A 21,897-nucleotide genomic window follows, 5' to 3' on the forward strand; every position below is an offset into this window, starting at 1 on the left:
CTTGTTTGGCCTTGGTTTCTCTTCTGTAAAATGGGAATATTTGATGAGATCAACGGTATCCAGATTGTTTTCTGCAAAATGCAGGGTACTTCAAGTTAGCAGAGGTTGCTCCAACCACAAATAAGCTTCTGCTATCAAAAGTAATTAAGTATTAAGTATTAAGCACCAACAACATGTCCAGGTCTATGCTGAGGACCTTCTACATCATCTCACTAAAGCCTCTGTAACAACTCAGGAGGTGGCCATAATTAATTAACCCATCTCACAGATGAAAAACAGCTTAGAAGAAGACACATGATTACCACCAGTAGAGCCAGAAGTCAATCCCAGATGGTCTGGCTGGAAAGACCAGCTTCTCATTCTTATCTGGCAAGACCCCTCCCATTGCAAGTAAAATTCACCTTATTAAAAGTGGCTTAAACGATGAGAACAAGGTTAGTAAATTCATCATTTCAGTGATGCTGTCCAGAGCCCATGTTCCTTACACCTCTTTACTTCACTTCCCACAGTATTTTGACTTTCGTTCTCTGCCAATGTGTCCCCTCATGTTTACAAGAGGCTGCTGTGCCTCCAGGCATCATATCATCAAATAACCATATCAAGAGACAGGAAAGGAATTTCCCCTTGCATGTCTAGTTTAATCAGAAAAACTTTCCCAGAAGCCCTCAGTACACTTCTGTTCAAGTTCTGCTGACCAGAAATAGGGAGTATGTCCAACCATTATTGCAATAAAGGCTGGGAAATGAGCATTTCATCCTTGATAGTGACAAGGGGAAAAGGAGGCAGACTGAAAGGAATGACCAACTAAAAATTCTGGGGAGCATGGAGTAGAGCCAGTGAAGAGGAACATCGGGTTAAAAGAGGTGAGGAGGCAGGTGGGCGTCAGAATATGAGGGAGGTCTACAGGGACTTCTCTCATTCATTCAGGTTTGGTAGCGATGGTCTGGCTTGCACTGTGGTTATTAACATGCTGGATGTAGAAAGAACTGCTATAAGCCTTGCCACTCAAAGTGTAGTCTAGCCAGAAACATCAACATCACCCTGTAGCTTGCCAGAAATGCAGAATCTGGGGCCCCACCCTGACCTCCTCCATCAGCAGCTGACTTTTAATAAGTTCCCCAAGACATACCAATAGTGAAATTTCAGAAGTGCTCCCCAAATCGTCTACCTTTTACAGACAGAAACAACCTTTTTGAAGCAGACTTCCTGAAGTTTTCCAAGAGGGACTTTTTCCCCTGCATGTAACCCCTTTGGACACTGGAGGGCAATCTTACATGAATAAGGCAGAACCCAACTTTGGGGGTCACCTGCATCACACAAGGTTAGAGTTTAAAGCCGATGCAATGGGCCAGCTGAGCGCTGGAGTTGGTGTGGATGAAGGGCAGCTGTGCTGCCCTGGGAGCCCCTCGCCTTCACCAGGTGCCATGCCCGGAGCCATGGGCACCAGCTATGGAAGGTGTCAGTGACTGCAGCTGGCTCCTGAGCAGAGCCACACATGGAACAGAAGGGCTGCTATTCAGCATTGTTAGCAAAACTCAAGAGGAGAAAAAGCACAGCTAAAATTAATAATTAACACACAGAATCATGCCAACTTCACTAATGCCCTTAAGTGTAGAGCTCTTCAGCACTAAAATCTGACCACGCAGTGATGAATACCTTGCTTACATATGCAGCTCTGAGCCTCTGCCCAGCCATTCAGAAACCCTGCAGTGGGACTCCAAATAGACAAAACCCACAGATGTAAGATGGGGCCAGCTTCCTGCTACCTGCCAGGAACACTCCTGCCTCTTTCCCTGGCCTGGTCCAATGTGCTGGCACAGGGGCACAGAGAAGGGACACCAAAGGCCAGTAGCCACCACCCTTGCTTTGTCTTTAGGGCTAATTGGGACCACATGTGCAGATAAAGCAGGTTAAAAAGTAATGTGACATCTATGCTAATGGCCTGAAGTGTGTCCTTGTCAGGAAGCACTGACACCTTTCAAATTATTTAGTTACTCAATGATATCTAAGGAATATTTTTTTCTTCAGTGGATTCATCTGTTTCTATTTTAATATCAGTGAGACTATCTATTTGTAGGACTGGTTATACATTCAGATACATTTTCTAATTCTCCAAAGACACTGGCCTGTGTAACACTGAAGTCAGCTCACTTCTTCACCCACACCCAGGGAGCCACTGTTCCGGTTGATGGAAGTGAGTAGGGAGAAGGTGACTTTACGCTCTCAGCGCCCTCAGGACACCTGGTCTCTGGGGAGCTGGCAATGCTGCAAAGAGAGGAAAGCACAAGACTCTTTGACAATCAAACGTGATCCATCACCAAGGCCAAGAATCTCACATACCATTGCTGGTTCCTGGGGCACCGTGTACACAGGTACAAGGTCCCTGGACCTTGCTTAGGTTTTCATTGAATGCCGTTCCTATATCCCCTGCTGCTCTGGGTTGTAAGGCCTTTGCCTCCTTGTGGATATTATAGCTCCACGGATATGGACACCCTGCCAACACCAGCCTCCCCGGCAAATTTCAGCCTTGACAGTTATAAGCAGAATTGTTCCTGCCCCTGCCTCCATCTTTGCACGTCAAAGTCGAAGCCCTCAGCCCCTGAGAATGTGACTGACTATATTTGGAGACAGGGCTTTTATTTATTTTTTATTATTTTTTTTTAGTTGTAGATGGACACAATACCTTTATTTAATTTATTTTTATATGATGTGAGGATTGAACCCAGTGCCTCACATGTGCTAGGCAAGTGCTCTACCACTGAGCCACAACCCCCAGGCCCGAGACAGGGATTTTAAAGAGGTGATCAAATTAAAATGAGGCATAGAGTGGGCTCTGATCTGATCTGCCTGTGGTCAGAGACACAGAGATCAGGACACACTGGGGCCAAGGCATACAAGCATGGGGAGTGATGACCAGCTAGGAATCAAGGAGAGAGCTTCCCAGGAAACCAGTGCTGCCAGCACTTTGGTCTTAGACTTCCAGCTTCCACAACTGACAGAAAATCAACTCCTGTTGTTGGAGCCATGCAGTCTGTGGTGCTCCGTTCTAGCCACTCTAGCAAACTAACATACTGGCTGAAATTAGATTTGCAAGACAGAAATTATGGCACTTACTCATGAGTGATGCACTCCTGCAGAGGCCAAGACTCTCACCTACCATTGCTTCCACGGGGGAGGTATGCATTTGGGTGCTCAGCATCACCCCAATAGTCCCATCAGGAGGTGTGCCCAGGCTGTGAGTGCCCCTTCTAGGCCATTGCTGAGAGGCGGGCCTCTCTCACCTGAGTCTCCAGCTATCAGCCCGACTCAGTCAAGAGCTTCCTGGCCTTCCTTGCCACAGACTGGGAGACTAAACAGAGGAAGGAAGTGGTAGCGCATGGAAAGCAGTGACAACTCTGTTTGCATTCCTGGATCGAGGTTCCCTTAAATCTGCACCACCCCTGAGCTCCCCGGGAACCCACTAAGCAAATTGCTCTTTTGGTTTGAGTTGTAACTCACTTGGAGTTGGGACAAATACACTGGCTTTCCAGGTCAATTAACGGTGACAGTGGAGTCTCATATGTGTTCCTTTGATGTCTGTGTGACAGAGCAACCACAATCTAATAGTGCAGGCATCAGCCCTCTGCCCCTGGGAGCATGGAGTGGGATGTGGGACTCACGAGGGAAGCCAAGCAAACACATGGAAAGAGGTGAAAGCTTTCCCCAGTCGTTGAGAAGTGCTGGTAGGGCCAGGACCAACAGCCTTCTAGTTTTCCAAAGCGCCTATTGCCATACAAAAGCAGTATACCTGTCTCCCAGATACATAAGACCTGGATTGGGACAAACCATCCACCTTACCCAAGCAATTTGTCCTTCTGATGAAATAACTGCACTAATTTTTTAATATGCATACAAAACATCACTCCATAGCAGACTTGGGGGTACGGGAACTGCAGGTATGGTAGCCCACCCATCCAGGAGCACGGTTGTTCCTGAAGGGAAGGAGGAAGCTGGCAGAACCCCCAGCACGTTCCAGTGGTTTGATTTATAGAAAACTCCCTGCAGGGGGCAGCCTGAGTACATAGCCAAGACTTCCTTACTATTTCCATAAGCATCTGACAAAGCTCTTCAGAGGAAACCAACTGATAACAACTGACCCTTCTGGCAACAGGTCAGGAACTGTGCTAACCATGTCACATGTCTCATTTGACCTCTGGGTGCTTTATCCTTTTTACAGATGAAAAAAATTTTTTACAGATAAGGAAATTGAGTCCTTGGTGAATAATTCATCCAAGGTTTCTCTGCTGTTTGTGACAGAGCCTGAACTTGAACTCAGGGCCATGTTACCCAAACCCATGCCCTTGGCCACTACACAATGACCACTCCTAAGTAGAGGGCCAAATGGCATTTGGAAAAGGCTTACCCGGGCCAGGCATAGCACCCCATCTCTTTGAATTCAGTCATATTTAAGCCTCGCTATCACCAGGTCAGGGAGGTTGTGGGTAGCCCCAACTTTTAGATGAGACATTTGAGGTTCAGGGAGGTTGAAGGTCATGCTCTTGACAGTGCATAGGCAGGGCTGAGTAGCAAACTCAAGTCGTCCCAAAGTCTTACACTTCATCAAGCCGAGCAGAGCGGTAGTCGTGAGGGTGGAGATAACAGGGCTTGTGTGACATCATGCCTGGGACCCTGGGCACCCCTGCTCCTGGTGCTGCCTCTGAAGCGATGTGTGAGTTCAGGCCACATCTCTTCCCTCTTGACTTCAACTTCCCCATCTGAATGGGATCAGAAGAAGGGATAAGACTGGCTGGTATCTCAGGGGGGTTCTAGCTCCAGGTTATGAAATTCACTTTGGACCCCAAAACCTGGAGTCCACCTGCTCCCTGGGGGTGAAGTTATCGGCCCTTCAGAAGAGTGAGTGCCCACTGCAGTGTGAAGGGTAGGGTATTTATCTGGATCCCTCGGAGTAGAGGAATCCAGTTGGAGAGAAGCTCCAAAGGTCTTCATGGGCCACACAGGGGCCTGAAGGCCAGATTGAGCCCATAGGAAGGCTTTAGCCGGTTCTCACAATGTTCTAAAGCAACAGGAATTAGTTACCAACATTGTTACCCAAAGAAAGTTTCCAGTAAAATCTGGATGTCTGGGTTCTTTCTCCTACAAAATCAGAAGTCTGGCCACCCCAGGCCGGAGCTGAGTGGCTCCCAGCCTTGCTTTGCCACAGCCCAGGGCTCCCACGACCTGTCCCCCACCCGGCCCTGTAGCCCTTCAGTGTGTACGCCTCACATCGGGCCCCTCTGTGCTCTTTCCTTGCAGCAGGACAAAGGGAGGGGACAGGCTTCATGTGGCACTTGGGCGTGAAAACAAAAGTTCATTTTCCTCCCAACACACCAGCGGGCTCGCATCTACTGGCTGTGGAAGCCAAGCCCTGTGACCTGGAGCAGAAACCCGAAGGTGCCCAACAGAGGAGCGTTCATCCACCCACGAAACTCTCTTTCTCCCATCAGCCACCATTCACAGCTCTATCTGCTTTCCGGGGCCCAGGGTGGACCATCAGCATGTCATTTCCCGGGACAGGGGCTATAATGGCGACATTGTGCCAAGTGGAACAAGAGAGGTTTTCATCCAGCAGCCAGCATCGGGCAGACATCCGAGCAAGGGACTCTGGGGCTCACCCTGCACAAGAGAGCATGGGACAGGAGCCCCGAGCCAAGGAGAAGCTATGTGGCCTCAATGGCCACATGGGGCTAGAAACACAGAGACATTTCTCACACAGCACCTCACTGTGATTCTATTTTCCTCTGCAAATAAATAAATCAATTAAATAATCCTCCAGGATAAATGGGACCTCCAGGACACATGCATTAATAGAAGCCAGTGACTGACGGCAGCCTCACAAATCTTTGAGTATTTACTGATGACTCATTTCAGAAATATTTCTTACTTCCTACCAGCCAGGTGCTGTGCTAGGCTGTAGCAACCTAGCAATGCATAAGACACAGTACCCACCCTCATGGCCATCTGGGGCCAGGAAGGAGTAAGAACACAGCAAATTATATTTTGATGATCCAACAAGAAAACTGAGATTCGTGTAGTAACAGAGGCAACTCAAGTACCCAGATTTAGTCAGTTGCTGTGGCACATGCCTATAAACCAGCAACTCAGGAGGCTGAGACAAGAGGATCACAAGTTTGAGGCCAGCCTCAGCAATTTAGTGAGACCTTATCTCAAAATAAAAAATAACCAGGGCTGGGATGCAGCTCAGTGGTAAAGTGCCCCTGGATTCCAGTCTCCAGTACAGCCAAAAATAAAAACAAAAAAGAACCCAGATCTGAGCCCCGTGTTTCCCTAAACTTCCTTGAATTGCCAGAAATAGATGCAGGCTCAGTGAATAAGGCACCTTCAGGACCATAATGAGGAATTTGGACTCTCCATTAAGGGCAAAAAATGTCATAAAACATTTTTAAGGGAAAAGTGACATAGTCTTTAGTCCACTCTGATGGCCATGGCAGAAGCAGACCCTTGACTCAAGGTGACAGGTTAGAAGGCAAGAGTATGTTTCTGTCTCTGGGACAAAGAGCCCTTTCCCTCCAAAGTTTTCTTTCCCAGGGTCTCCAAGTTCTACCTGATAAGCTAAGAATGAGCCTGGGGAGTATCATTTGTTTTCATAAGACTGGGAGCAAGAGGGAGTTGAGAGCTTTCTTCCTGGTATTGTTCACTGGGATCAAATTTGATATCTTCTTACAGAGCCAGACCTTGCCACATAGAATTCTTCAGACAAGCATAAGGCAAACCTAGGAAAGTGTAGTGAACAAGAAGCAAAGGAAATATATGAGGCAGTCCTAAATATACTGCCAGTTTTGCACTCAAAGAAATAGAAAGGAAAGAGAAAACCAGACATCAACAGCTCCCCTCCCACACCTCATTCAGTGCCTAGCACCTGATACTCAATGATCCAGCCAAACCAAACTGCTTTGCAGACACATCCTGCCGTTTCCTATCGTTATGTCTTGGTTCTCACTGTTTTCCTTCCCCAAAATGTCATCTCCTCGTTGCATGTTTAAATTCCTCTGCAGCTCAGTTGACACCTCACCAATTAATTGTCTATCATCCATTACCATCTCCATGATCATTAAGAAATTCTTCTCAATCTTTACGGACTCTGTTTTAGTCAGCTTTTTTTCACTGCTATGACTAAAAGACCTAAAAAGAACAACTTTGGAGGAAGAAGAGTTTATTTGGGAGCTCATGGTTTCAGAGGTCTCAGTCCATAGACAGCTCCATACCTCAGGGCTTGAGGTGAGACAGAACATTATGGGAAGAGTGTGGCAGAGGGAAGCAGCTCACATGATGATCAGAGAGACTCCATTCGCCAGAAAAAAAATTCGCCAGATATACCCCAAAGGCACACCCCCAAAGATTTACCTCTTCCAGTCACACGCTACACACCTTCAGTTACCACTCAGTTAATCCACATCGAGGGATTAATTCACTGATTGTGTTAAGACTATTATAATCCAATCATTTCTCTTCTAAACCTTCTTGCATTATCTCACACATGAGCTTTTAGGGGATACCTCACATCCAAACCATAACAGACTGCAACAGCGTTTGATCTCTCCTGTAGTACTTTTCACATAGTAACTAGTGTTAAGAAGTAGTTTGTATATAACTATGTCCTCCACTGGATTGTATATTCCTGGAGACCAGGAAACATTTCTACTCAGTGTTTGTTCTCTCAATAGGAACTTGAGAGAATGTCATAAAACATTTTTAATCAAAATCACCTGAGTGTAATCAAAATCACCTGAGATGATAGTAAATGAGATAGTTCATCCACCAGTTTGTGGTGAATATAGACCTCACTAAAGGAAAAGTAAAGAAAATACATAGTTGTTCCTATACATTAATTCAGAAATAGTCTTCATCCATCTCATTCCCTTATCCTCTCAGCAACCAAGCTGTAGTCTACTTAGTCAACATTGCCACCTAATGGCCATTATGGGTAATTATATAAATCAGAATATCTACACCTTTCCAGCAAATTTTTATTCTCAAAACTATGCACATACTGTGTTTTTCCATCTTTTTATCTCTCCATGACCATAGTTAATTCCACTCCATAAGTTAACTTCATTGAACTTATAAACTCTCCTTAGCCCTTTTGACTTTTCTGTTCCAATTCTCTGAAGAAACCTCCAAAGTCCCTAAAGGTTTCTAAAAGTCCTCTTTTAAAATCTCTACAATATTGCTGGTGGGACTGCAAACTGGTACAGCCAATTTGGAAGGCAGTATGGAGATTCCTTGGAAATCTGGGAACGGAACCACCATTTGTCCCAGCTATTCCTCTGCTCGGATTATACCCAAAGGACTTTAAAAAAGCATACTACAGGGACACAGCCACACCAATGTTTATTGCAGCATAATTCACAATAGCTAAACTGTGGAGCCAACCTAGATGTCCTTCATCTAGGTTGAGAGCTCTCATTCCTGGATGAATGGATTAAAAAATGTGGCATATATACACAATGGAATTTTACTCAGCATTAAAAAAAGAACAAAACCTTGGCATTTGCAGGTAAATGGATAGCCTTGGAGAAGATAATGCTAAGTGAAGTTAGCCAATCCCCAGAAAACAAATACTTAATGTTTTCTCTGATATAGGGAGGTTGACACATAGTGAGATAGAGAGGGAGAGCTTGGGAGGATTAGATAAATTCAAGATAGAGAAGAGGGGTGAAAGGGACAGGGAGGGGGTAGGTGAGTAACAAGGATGGTGGAATGTGATGGACATCATTATACAAAATACATATATGAAGACTTGAATTGGATGTCAACATACTTTATATACAAACAGAAATACAAAAAGCATGGTATTTATGTATATTAAGAATTATAATGCAAAAAAAAATAACATTAGATTAGGTAGAGGGAAGTACAAGGAGGGGAAGGCAGAGGATGTGTGGATAAGAAAAATAGTAGAATTAAACAGACATTTTTACTGTATGTTATGTATGTGACTGTATGACCAATGTGATTCTACAATATGTAAACTCAGAAAAATGAGAAATTATAACCCATCTATGTATGATAAAAGTAAATACATAAATAAATTTTTAAAAAATCTCTACAAAAGCTTCTATCTGTTCTTAAGGTAATCATGTTTCAAACTCTCGTTTTTAAATTATTTCAAATGAAACGTGTTTCTAAAAGAATTGGAAGGCTAGCATGGAAACTTAACTGCAACGTATAGACTGATTTCCAAGTATTTCAGAGTTTAGTGGACTTTGGGAACTTAATCTACTTGTAAATTGATGGTTTGCTGTTTTAGAATTTAAAATGACCTTTTCAAATTGGGAAAAATGGGCAGGAACAAAGAGCAACTCAGAAAATAATAATGGCTCACATTTTTATAGCTATTTATGGTTTATAAAGTGGGTTTGTATCATCACTTCATTTGCCCTGCCCCTTGAGCTCTGTGAGGTCAGTCTGAGGTTGCCCGCAGTACAGATGAGAAGAAGGCATCCTAGACTGGAAGTTATATGCAGCACTTTCTGAGTAAACAGAGCAAGAGCTCATGCTCAAGTTTTCAGAGTCAAAGCCATGGTTTTCTTACTATCCCTTGTTGCCTCTAAGCGCTTACCCAAACACACTAATCAAACTACTGATGCCATCTTACAAAAACAATATTGATTTCAATTTGCCCAGAAAAGCAATGGAGAAACTATTCCCAGTACAAGAAGGTATAGGATGCTCTTTACAGGGCCCTCTCTTGCCTCTATGCCTTTATACAAGGTATTCCGGGTGCCAGAATGTGCTAAGTAGTGACTCAATCAAAACTAGCAACATGGCCTGGCCCATTATGGTGAGTTGGGATTTCCAGGTGGACAATTGGGCTTGGACTTTGCTTTAGGAAGGGTCTTAAATTCAGGCATTTGATGTTGTCTACAAATGAGTTACACCTATTTTCACAGTGATATACTAATAGGATGAAGGCATTGACATGTTTCATATAACTTTAAACTTAAATCCCATTCCTGGACCACACTGAATACGTTCCACATTTTTTTAGTATCTTGAAAGGAGCACACTAATATTGCACTGTATTTTGTATGCTATGGCTGTTCATTTACACATTTTTTATCACTCCATTTTGGCATTTCTGCCCTTTTTAGTACACTAGAAACTTCGAAAGTTGGCGCTGCCCCAAGTCATTGCCTTTCTTTTGGCTATCTCTCCTTTTCCGGAGTGGTTTTCTTTTTTAAAATCTTGTTGTTTATTATGATCATCTCACGCCTTTTTCACACAGTTATTGACATTCTAACAACCTAGTTCCCGGTCCACTATCTGGCGCTAGAAGGTGCTCAGGAGAGACGCTTGGAATAGAGAAGATAAATCCAAAGCCAGGAAATGGGTGACAACTTCAGAGAAAGGGGTTTTGCATTTGAGAACTTGTGTTTCTCTGATGGAAATTTTGCGTTTCCATCAGAGAAACACAAATTCTAACGGTCTGCATCAAAGATGGAGCGGGCTGACACGTGAGGTAGCCCCCCATGGCCAGGGGAGTGCGAGCACTGCTGCACTGGTCCAGCCAGGGGGGCCACGCGGGCACTGGCACCAAAGCGTGTGGACAGGGAAGCGGGCCCTCCAAGGCCAGCGGAAGGGCCGCGAAGGGCGTGCAGGAGGCAGGGCGTGGCGCGGGCGTGTGCGGGACACGGGACACCGGCCCGCGGCCAGGGAGCGAGGCGTGCTCCGGGTCTATTCCGGGAGCGGCGCGGAGGGGCGGGCGCGGGCGGGGCGGGGGCGCGCGGCGAGCATCCTGTCTGGGGGAGGGGACCGCCAAGCGCGCTGGCCACTCGCCGGCCTTCGAGAGAGCAGCGCGCCGGCCGCCAGCCTCGCAGGAGCCACTGTGCCCTGCGGCCCCGCGCCCGGGGGATCCCGGCGGCGCCATGGACAGAGGCCGGGGTAAGAGGAGCCGCGGCGCCCGCACTTGTTGCTGCTTGGGGCGGGAAAGGGGGACCTGGGAGCTCTAAGTCGGGAAAAAGGTGGGCGGTAGGGCGGGGGCTGAGTAGGGACTGGACTGGTGCGGGAGGGGGACTGGAAGACGCGCGCGGTGCGGTGTGTACAGGTGCCTCCTGCAGCTAGAGCAGCCCGGTGCGCGTCAGTCCCTCATATCCTGGGGCTGAGTCAACTCCTGTGTGTGAAATTGGAGTTTCCATACCCTCCAATTCCTAACTTCATAAACAGCACATTCCTGAGGCCAGCGAGCTCCTCCCATCCCACTTCACGCAGGAAGAATAAAATAGGGTTTACAGATCACGCTCCCTACAGAGACGTGCGAAGCCCCTGCTGTGTGCCTGGGGAGAAGTCCCTGGAGACAAAGTTTGCAGCTTCCTAGGGCTTTGGAAGGAGGGGCTGTTGTGAGCGCGCCTGCGCGCATGCTTGCGTGTATTTGATAGTAGTTTCATAGAAGTGATAGGAACTACGGAAATTGGGATTGACTAGAGCGTTGAGAGAGGCATTCATGGAGGTTGGGGTGGGGGCAGCGCGCATCCTAAGTAAAGATGTAAACCTTGCAATAGGCCTGTGGGTGCTTGTAAAGAGTGTCTGTAAAGAAGTGGCCTGTCTGGACATGGGGCAGTGCCAAAGGCTGAAATCACAAAGTAGGGGTTCTAGCTGGCACCTCTGGGATCCAAAAAGATCACAGGTTTGAAGGCACTTGGTAAACTGGCAAATGTGCCATCATGAGAAGAGTTGTTTTAATTATTATTGTTAATGGAAAATCCCCCCTGCCCACAATAACTTTATACCCTTCCCCCAGTCTGCCTGTTTACTATGCTGAGGAGTGACCAGGAGGGTGAAAACACTTAAAAGGTCCTAAGGACAAGGACTCAGTGCCTGAGCAGGTGTGGTGTGGGGGATAACCTCTAGTTCAGGTGAAGCCAGGCTCAGAGGGCCACGGTAGACCCAACCACCCCTCCCCCAGACAAAATACCCTTCCACCCTCCCTTTATCTCCTCCCCTCCCCCAGAGCAGGCAGGAAATGGGAGAAGTTCCATTGCAAACTAAGGCCATGATCTGTAAGGTATTTCTCACCTGTTAACTAACTTCTCAGCCAGGATTCACGCTCCCACTGAGGAGGAAAACCAGAAAGAAGAAAAGCAGTACCTCCCACCATTCCTCAGCCCTGCTGTCCCCACCATTCCTCAGCTCTGCTGTCCCCACCAAGACAAAGAGCACCAGCATTCTCCTATACCACTCTGTCTGGTCTCCAGTACAAAAATCCATACGTAGGCCTACCCGGACTTGAGGGAAACAGGATGACAATAATTCACAAAGCTTTAAGTGCTTTAAATGCCACCCCTTCCGAAAGCTGCCTCCAAAGATGCTCACTGGGAAGCCAGACTTCCGCAATACCTTGGTGCTCAGAGCATTGTGGACTCAGACCTTCTCTGTCTGGTCTGCTTTCCTTCTCTTTCCCAGTTCTTGTTGTGGGTAATGTGCTATTTGCTGTATAGAGCGAGTACGGGACTCATCAAGGAAGCACTACCCTAGCATGCACAAGGCCTTGGGCTGGATATCCAGCATTGCCAGAATTTAAAAAAAAAAAAAAAAAAAAAAGTATAGAGTTAATCCTCCACTGTCTCCCTCCTCTGCCCAGAACTGAGCTTCCAGAAGGTAGGAAATAGCTCTGTTGTGATCCCTCTGCTGACCTGGTGCCTGGCACATGGTCAGCTCAGGCTGCTAACCTGAATAAGATGATATGCTTTAGAGTGCATTTCCAGTTGATTAATCGTAATGGTGATTTTTTAAAGAATATTTCTAAATCCTTACATCAGAACCATTCTTCATGGCTTGCAAAGTGCGCCTCAACCTTTGAGTAAAGTGGTTGTGTGACTAGGGCACACAAGACCAGGTTATCTGTCTAAAACCTCAGATTTTGTTGTTGTTGTTATTGTTGTTGTTTAATCACAGTAGATACCAAGCAGTTGGCAGCCATAATTAGATTTTTTAAAAATTTTTATTTGTTCTTTTTATATATACATGACAGTAGAATGTATCTTGTCATATTATACATACATGGAGTATAACTTCCCATTCTTCCCATCAGATTTATGCCCTGATAAATAATTGAAAACATTTTAACAATTAAAATCAATTCAGGTAAATGTGACTGTTTTATGAATTAGAATACAAAGTCTGTGTGTTTTTAAGCTAGAACATGAGTTTTAAAACATTGTTTTAGCAGACCTTCCTTGGTGCCCCTGTTCCCAGGTAAGTAGGTGTACACTCTTTCTTGTTGTTAGAGAAGGTTTAAGAGGAGGTCTCATTTTAACCTCATTCCTATCATATCTAGGTAGGAATGCCACATGCAAAGTATTAGGGAGTACACGTTAGTATTAACAATGACAACACTGAAATCATTAAACTCTTTCTGGGTGCCAGGCTCCATGCTTAGCTTTTCACATGGTTTCTCTCAGAACAACCCTTGGGTTAGGAGTTATGGGCCAGAATTGTCATTAATCACAGCTCATAGGGAAGCAGGCTCAGCCCATATTATCAGTCAGCTCCAACTACCATAGCAAAATTCCACAGATTGGGTGACTTTGTCAAAAGAACTTTATTTTCCCACTGTTCTAGATGCTGGAGATCTAAGATCTAGGTACTGTAAGGGTAATTTCTGATGAGGCCTTTCTCCCTGGCCAGAAGAGCTACCTTCTTACTGTGTCAACAACATATGGCCTCTTTTCTACTGTCTCTTTGTTTTCCTACAAGGACTCCAGATTAGGGCCATCCTTCTGACCTCATTTAACCTTAATTACTTCCTAAAGGCCCTCTCCTTAAATATGGTCACTTGGGGGTTAGAGCTTGAACATATGAACTCCAGGGCCTAGAATAAGCCTAGATGTCAGACTTACTTCTCCAGGCCCAGGGGACTGCCATCATACCTCAGCAACACTGTGCAGATGTTTTTCACAATTATAGCATAAAAGCTCAGCTTCAAGGTCAAGTGGCTAGAGAATGGAAACAAACCTGGGAAGAATTTCTCTTCTTGCAGGATATGTGGCTTCCCATGAGTGAAGCAGGATTTCTGTGATACAGTAACAGTCATAGAAACCACATATAATGGAATTCCTCCCAGCAGGATTTCCTGATTCGTGATTACCATACAAAGAGAATCAGCCATTGGTGAAGGTAGCACACAGGTAAACTCAATGACCAGAGCCACCACCTTTCACAGGACAAGTTAACCAACTTTCTATCCTCGAATGAAGATAAAATGTGGATACTGATAATACTTATTTCTTGGGATTGCAAATATTAAATGCATGGAAAATACTTCAGACGATATATAGGAAGAGAGCCACTTAAAAAATGTTGGCTATTGTAAGAATTGTAATTTTTATCTGGGCGTGGTGGCACACACCTGTAATCCCAGCAGCTTGGGAGGCTGAGGCAGGAGGATTGTGAGTTCAAAACCAGCCTCAACAAAAGTGAGGCACCAAACAACTCAGTGAAACCCTTTCCCTAAATAAAATTATGAAATAGGGCTGAGGATGTGGCTCAGTGGTTGAGTGCCCCTGAGTTCAATCTCTAGTATCAAAAAAAGAACTGTAATTTTTAAAAATCAGACTCAATGTAATAAAACTGCTGTATAAAATGTCCTTTGTTTCTTCTGTAGGCTGATCCAATTAAAGTGATCGTTTTTGGTTCTCTACTCAGTTGTAAGCACTGAGCTAGATAGTTCTGTGTGCAAAACAAAGACAGGGAATATGTCACATCATCTTTGCGTCCTGCAGTTCCTCCATGGTGCTTGTCCCTTGGAAATCCATCTCTGACCTTGATCATCAGATCACTGTCCAACCGACATTTCTGACTGATAAAATATTGATGCAGATGCCAGCATGTCCATTTTCTCTTATTCTATCTGTTCACACCTACTAATTATGGTTAGGTCACTACAGTTTTGCTTTTTCAAACTTTCCCGTCCTTGAACCATCTTCTCTTTAAAGTCTTGGGTCTAAATTTTCTGTGATTTTTAAGATTTGCTTCCTTTATGTCCAACATTAGGTTTGATCTCTCTGGCTCATGGGATGTGATTGACTTCCCTTTCTACTTCAGTTCTTTTTCACGCTGGGAGTTTCTTCTGCTGTGTTCTATATGCTTTGGGAGATAGTGTTATCTAATGGGCAATCCAAGAAATAATTTGATTCCCTGCTTTTCATTGAATGACATTCTTGTTACTCCAGAGATGATGGAAGAATCCATTCTGTCTTGCCTCTGTTGGGCCAGCTTTGAGATCCACATTAGGAAGGCCATATTTTCTCTTTAGCATCCACATTGACCGAGCAGTTCATAGCTAACCCCATGTGGAGCTGCTCCTCCAGCCTTCTGTCCCCAAAGCTATGGATTCCCAAACAGACTTACCTGACATCCAAGTTCCCATCCTACTCCTTCTATCAGTCTGATCCTTTTTAAAGGAAAGATTATTATAAGTATCCTTTCCATCCCGACATATTTAATAAGGTCATTTTGCACCTTCCTACCCATATAAACACTTATTATATGACAAAAAAATCAGTGTAAAATGACCTCATTAAATAAGTGTTTATATGGGTACATATAACTTGTCAAAAGTGGTAATTCAATACATGTATCTAATACATAATGATCAAATCAAGCTCATTAGCATTTCCACATTCTTAAATGTTTATCATTTCTTTGTTTTGGGAACCTTTGTAGTTCTACACAAAATATATTGTAAATTGTTGTGACTGTGATTATCCTTGCCAGCCTAGGGACTCAGCAGAGTTAAATGGTTCAGAGAAAGGACAGATCTGGGCTTGAGGTTTTGCTTCATTTTGTTCTCTCTCTCTTTTTTGGGGGGGGGGCATACTGGGGATTAAACTCAGAGACACTCAGCCACTGAGCCATACTCCCAGCCCTATTTTATATATTATTTAGAGGCAGGGTCTCACTGAGTTCCTTAGCGCCTCACTTTTGCTGAGGCTGGCTTTGAACTGGAGATCCTCCTGCCTCAGCCTCTCAAGCTGCCACCATACCCAGCTGGGCTTCAGTTTTGATTACAGTTTTCTAACTATCTGATCTAGGACAGATCTGACTTCTCTGATCTTCAGTATCTTCATCAGGTATGCCATGAGAAAGTAAGGCAAATAGGCTAGCACTCGGATGTTACCAGCATGCTGCAGTAGACATAAGGAGTCCCGTGGGGGCATAATACTTAGCCTTACTCCTCTCCCTATTAGAGGCCTCTGCTGGTCACTGGGCCCTGCTTCCATTTCCTTGTCACCATTGACCCTTGTGGTGTTTGGCTTCTCTTTTAGTCAGGGTTTTTCCGCCTCTCCCTCTAATATCAGTTTCAAACCCCTCTTTTCACATGGGTGAACCACTTGCCAAGTAAGTTCCTCCCTCCCCACCCTCTGCCAAGAACTTATCATTACTCTATTCTCATTTTTGGTCCAGAAAAACAATCCTGCTTTTGGATGCCATCTCACACTCCAGCTTCTCATACCCTTCTTACTTAAAAAAAAAAAAAAAATTCAACTGAACAAAAAAGTGAAGCCATTTATACCCTCCTCCCTTACACACACACACCACCCCGGCCCCTAAACACTGTCTTCCTTCCTTTCCGGGCCAAACTTCTCAAATAAATATTGGGCATTCGCAGTCTCCTGTTCCTTCCCACACCTCTCTTCACCTCCTGCAGCCTCACTTCCAATCACACCCTGGGCTGAAAGCCCCTCGGAAGGGTCACACGTGGCTTCTTCCTCTTGTACTGGACCAAAGTGTCATCTTTCACCTCTTCCACATCCCATCTCCAGGACTTCTCTGTAGCTCCGTCTCCTTTCTGATGCACTCTTTGCGCAGGTTTTGGAGTCAGATAAGTCCAGGTTAAACAGCCACCTGTCCATCCCCCCAGGAAACGTTTTCTCCTGAAGCAGGCTTTCTTTCCACCTGATCCCACTGTTACAGCTGCTCAGAGCCTTTGGGCCTCTCCTTCTCTAAGGCAAGATGGTTAACTAATTGGTTCCCTCAGATCATAAAGTAAGAGGAATGACACCCAAAATGGGGAGACTAGCATGCAGTGATATCTGCTGAGCATCCAGTACCTGGCCCACTGCAGCAGATTACCAGCTGTTAATTCCCATCTTCTCCCTCTTGCTGTACCTTCTTACTTGCTCTGTCTCTATCTTCTTATTTTATCTCCTGTGATGCTTTTGGCCTTCTCCCCCGTTGCTCCCACCAGCTCAGCCCTCCCTCATCTCTCTCCTGCAGAGAACCAAGCCCATGGAAGGGTAAGTCTAGATGCCCGTTATCAGCCATGATTGGGCTTCTTTCCTACATCATCTCCTGCCTGTGGTACATTTCCACTCAGAGGTCAGCTCAACCTCACAGTGACCCAATTTTGAACTTATCTTATTCACCACCACATCAGACGACCCTTCCTGTTTCTCTTTTTCTGTTAACAACACAGTCACGTGAGGAGCTATGGAAGGAAATGGGGGTGTTTGTGAATAAGATCAAATTTGAAGGTGGGACAGGGGTGCAGTTTCCAAGTAGCAGTCCTGTAGGAGTGATAATAGACAGGCTTCCCAGAAGGCCCTACAAGAGCTTAAACGGGAGTTGATTTGGGTTCAGTCTAGGAGAAGCACACTAATGAAAAGAACTGCTCAAAGATAGACTCCGAGCCGCCCAGGGACATAAGGACACAGAGCATGAGTGACCCTGGATCAGGGAAGCCACCGAATGGCTCCCAGGGAACCCACATGAATATGTAGATTAAGGACTCCTGTCTCTTAATAATCAAGAGGTTTCTATGGTCATGAATCTTTAGCACACAGTAGAGAACAGCCCTTCTAGGAGGGTACATGCTCCCTCAAGCATTCCCCTTTTATTGAGATGCAGACTGTATCATAGTTTTTAAGGGATTTGTGATGATCTGTGCTTAAGGATGGAATTTGGGAAGAAGAAAGTCTAATGCAATTAAGTTATTTAGTTATTTAAAACGATCGATCGATCGGATCAGGCTTCAACCCTTCAGTTGTCACTGTTTGTAAGATATAAGTGACAGCCCTTGTGGTGGCCCTCCAGGCCTGCACCATCTGCTCTCTGCTCCCTTGGCCCTGCCTGCCTCTTGCTGTGTGCTGTCCTCATACTGGACTTTGTCCTTCCAGCCTTGAATACTTTGTGCCTTCACCTGGGCCACCCCTGCTAATCCTAACTCTGCTAAAACATTACTTCCTCAAGGGCACATTTTTCTAGTCTCCCATGCTACACTCCCTGTTGCAGGTGCTCAGAGCCCCCGGTGCTTCATTGGTTGTCATTTTCACAGTTCCGGTTGACTGTGGGCCTGAGTTAGCTGTTGATGGGGACTCTGTGAGGACAGGGCTCCTCTTTCCTGGTTTGCATCCCTTTTCCCAGCACCCAGTACCATAGGTAGCACATAATACCTGCTCAAGAAGTGTCCATCAAGATGATGGATAAATGACACTGAGAGTATACAGTTCACAGAGTGGAAGTTGGATGTGGCCATTTTCTATCCCAGGATTCTCCATTTCAATGATTTCCAACATACAGACAGAAAATGTAGGACTTTCTCACTACCCATCACTTCCTTTGCCTTTATGCAATTAAATCCCAAATCCTGTTGACTGTTATTGGGAGATGGATCTTGGATGGCTTCCTATATCCTGTTGCCTCCTGCAGGAGCTTCCTGTTTCCACTCTTGCCTTCTCCAGCCTGCCTTAAGGACCATTCCCTATTTGTCTGAAGAAGTGGTTCTCAAATCCAGCTGGCCTCAGTATCATGCCCTGTAGAGCCACCTGAAGAAATACCTGAGATCTGATCAGTGGGTCTGGGTTGAGATTGAGAAGTCTGCCTTTGTTGCAAAACCTTAGGTGATTCTGTTGTTCTCACAGGGTGACAGCCTCTGTCCTTAGGCACTACTTTTACCACCATCCTTAACCCAGCTCAGACACTTCCAGGATCCCCTGTTGCCTATTCTAGTTCCTCCTTTCATACTTTTCCACTCTAGAATCTGGGTCTGTTACTCAAAGTAGCCTCTCTGAAAGCTCGAAATGTCTCATTTTCTTTAAAAAGTCATGCAAAATGTTTTATTAAAGCCCATTATGTTAAAACTCCCCTTATATTTCCCCCCCCAAAAAAAATCTTTGTGCAGAATGGACCTCCTGAGATGCACTGTTCCCCTCTAGCTTCTCCTTCTTCACTCACCCCCCTGGCCTTTGCCACGGACTCTCAGGTTATGTGAACTCTGACCCCCAATAAATATCCCAGCACAAGTGCCAGAGTGGAAATGGGTCTGGACATGGAAGCCAAAATCTCACTCCTAGCCCTGGTTTGGCCACTCACTTAACACTTTCATAAAGCCTGAAACTTCGAGAGGCATTTTGACATCCTCAGTGGTGTGCACTTCAGCCTAGCCTCAGGGATGCTGAGGATTTCCTGCAGATGCTGAGCCACCTCTGTCCATGGTAATCATACACGCTCTCAGCCGCCTTTTACTAGGGGTTTCTATGGGGAAGAAGGAACTCACAGGATAGGGGGGATCATCAGAAGAATGGACCACCACAGTCCTTTTTCTGGAGACTTTCAGCCCTGGGTTTCCCTTCTGTGACTTCCCTCAACCCTGGCAATGAAATGGAGAGCAGAGACAGTCTCCCCCATTGGACCGGTGCAAAAACTGAGTTCTGAAAGATCTTTGCAGTACTCCCTCCCCTTCCTGGGAGAGACCAGCTCAGCATCACTCCCCTGTGGGAACTTCCTGCTATATCCCCACTTCTGCCAAGCCCCCTCCTCAGGCTGGGCTTTTAGAAGATTTGAATGTACTTATTGAAATGTTTCCTCCATGTATATATGAATCCTGATGTTTAGGGGTGTCTTCTGCATCATGCCTCCAGTGTCTAGCATACAGTCAACACTTAACATTTATAGCCAAATCTACTTACAGGCAAGGAACAGTAGCGCATGCCTGTAATCCCAGTGGCTGTGGAGGAGGCCAGGGCAGGAGGATCACAATTTCAAAGCAATTCAGCGAGGTCCTAAGCAACTCAGCATGACCCTGTCTTTAAATAAAATATAAAAAGGGCTGAGGACATGGCTCAGAGGTTAAAGCATTCCTGGGTTCAATTCCCAATACCAAAAAAAAAAAAAAGAAAAAAAAATGCTACTTCCACTGAGCATTCACCATGACTCAAATCCTGAAGTAAATACTGTCATTATTCTCACTTTACAGATTAAGAAATGGATTTTAGAAAAGTCCTTTTATTTACTCAGCCCCGCCTGCCTCCATTGCTCTCCACTGCTTCTCCATGAACCTTGAAGCCCCTCACCCCCAGGTTAGTTTTTATATGAAAGACTAGCTAGGTAAACCACAGAACTAAGTAAAAAATTCAAGGTGGGGACAGGAAGGATTCTGAGAAGAGGAGGGGAAGGGAATCGTAACCATTCTAGGAAACACCCTCCATCAGTGGAAGGGTCCAGCCAAGTAGCCCATGTGAAGCTTAATGACTTGCCTTCCCCACTGTAGCCATCAAGAGTTCTGGAGTTAAGAACTCAAGAACCTCTCATGCTCCTGGGATCGATGAAGAAACTGACCCAGGAGGGCCAGGCAGGGCTTATCCTCCACCTCAAATTCCATCTGGGGAATCCCAGTCACGCCCAGAGTGGGCGGCAGAGGTACAGAGCTGGCCAGGCGTGATTCTTCTTGGCACAGCTGTCAGGCTGTGGCAGGGGCAGAATGTGGCACCACATTGCAGTCATTCCAGCTCTGGGGAATTTACCAACAGCATGCCACACAGAAGGCAAGCTCAGGGGCTTTTTATAGCCCTCTAAGAACCTAGAGGAAAACTGATCTCCTGAGAGAGAAAAGTGGAGCATGTGTCTTGTCCGGGCATCGTCCCCCTCTACCGTGTAGTCCTCAGATGCCCGTGATTCAATGTAGAGCAAGAGTCATTGCTAGATGAGCAGGGTGGGGTGGAGGAGCCCTCTCAATGTTGGGAGACAGGGGTTCCAGCCTGACTCCTCAAATCCCCTACATGGGGTTCAATTTCTTCACCTGTCAGGTCAAAGTATCATAGTGCAGAAATCATACATAATACCCGCCCACCACCTGTTATTGTAAAGAAAGTTTTATTGGCATGCAGCCACGTGCATTCATTCTTTATGGTCTGTGGCTATTTTTTCACTATAAGAGCAGAGTTGCATGGTTGAAACAGAGGCCATATGTGGACCGCAAAATATGACTATCTGGACCTTTAAGAATTTTTTTTTTTTTTTTTTTTTTTTTTTTTTTTTGCCAGCGCCGTGTGTAAGTAGTGGAGAGATCAGGAGTGCACAACAGATGGGGAGGGTTCTGAGGGCGTGTCCAGACAGAAATGAAGCCCTGGCCTTCACCACACAAGAGTGGGTTCAACAGTAGTGTTAGAAGGACTCCAGAATGCCATTTAATGGTGTTTTTCAAATTACTTTTAGCCTTCAAGTCCTTTGACAAACAAAATCTGAAGACATAGAACTGCTCCAGGTGAGGTGGGAATGTGAGCACCGAGCCCACCCACCCCATCCCTCCTCCTCCTGGCAGTCCTTAGGGAAGCTCTGCACATCCCATAGGTTTCTGCAGAAGAGCACTTGAAAACCACTCATCTGACCCTGTGCCCCTAATTTTATCACGAGAGAAACCAAGGCCCAAGGGACAGCAGGTCACTTGACGGACCCCCCTCTCAGTGAGTGTTCCACAGAACCCCTAATGTGGTCTATCAGCAGAGCATATCTCGGCTAGGAGAAAAGCCTATCTTGACTTCACAGGGCATGGGGCAGCCATCAATGGCCATGAAGTGCCCTTGCTGACCCAGCAGGTGTTAGGGGCTAACTTGGCCAGGACAC

General features: G+C 45.6%; 1 protein-coding gene across 2 annotated transcripts in view; it reads left to right on the forward strand.

The window, feature by feature from the left end:
* The first annotated feature begins 10,814 nt into the window (after positions 1-10,814).
* Afap1l1 (actin filament associated protein 1 like 1) overlaps positions 10,815-21,897 on the forward strand; it is a 61,727-nt gene continuing 50,644 nt past the window's right edge. For both annotated transcript variants that reach the window (XM_013358182.4, XM_040272272.2), the window contains exon 1: positions 10,815-10,941. In XM_013358182.4, the coding sequence (XP_013213636.1) occupies positions 10,926-10,941 (16 nt within the window). In that variant the 5' untranslated portion in view covers positions 10,815-10,925. The remainder of the gene's footprint in view (positions 10,942-21,897) is intronic.

The sequence above is a fragment of the Ictidomys tridecemlineatus genome, chromosome 1 (genome assembly GCF_052094955.1).
Source record: "Ictidomys tridecemlineatus isolate mIctTri1 chromosome 1, mIctTri1.hap1, whole genome shotgun sequence".
Classification (NCBI taxonomy): domain Eukaryota; kingdom Metazoa; phylum Chordata; class Mammalia; order Rodentia; family Sciuridae; genus Ictidomys; species Ictidomys tridecemlineatus.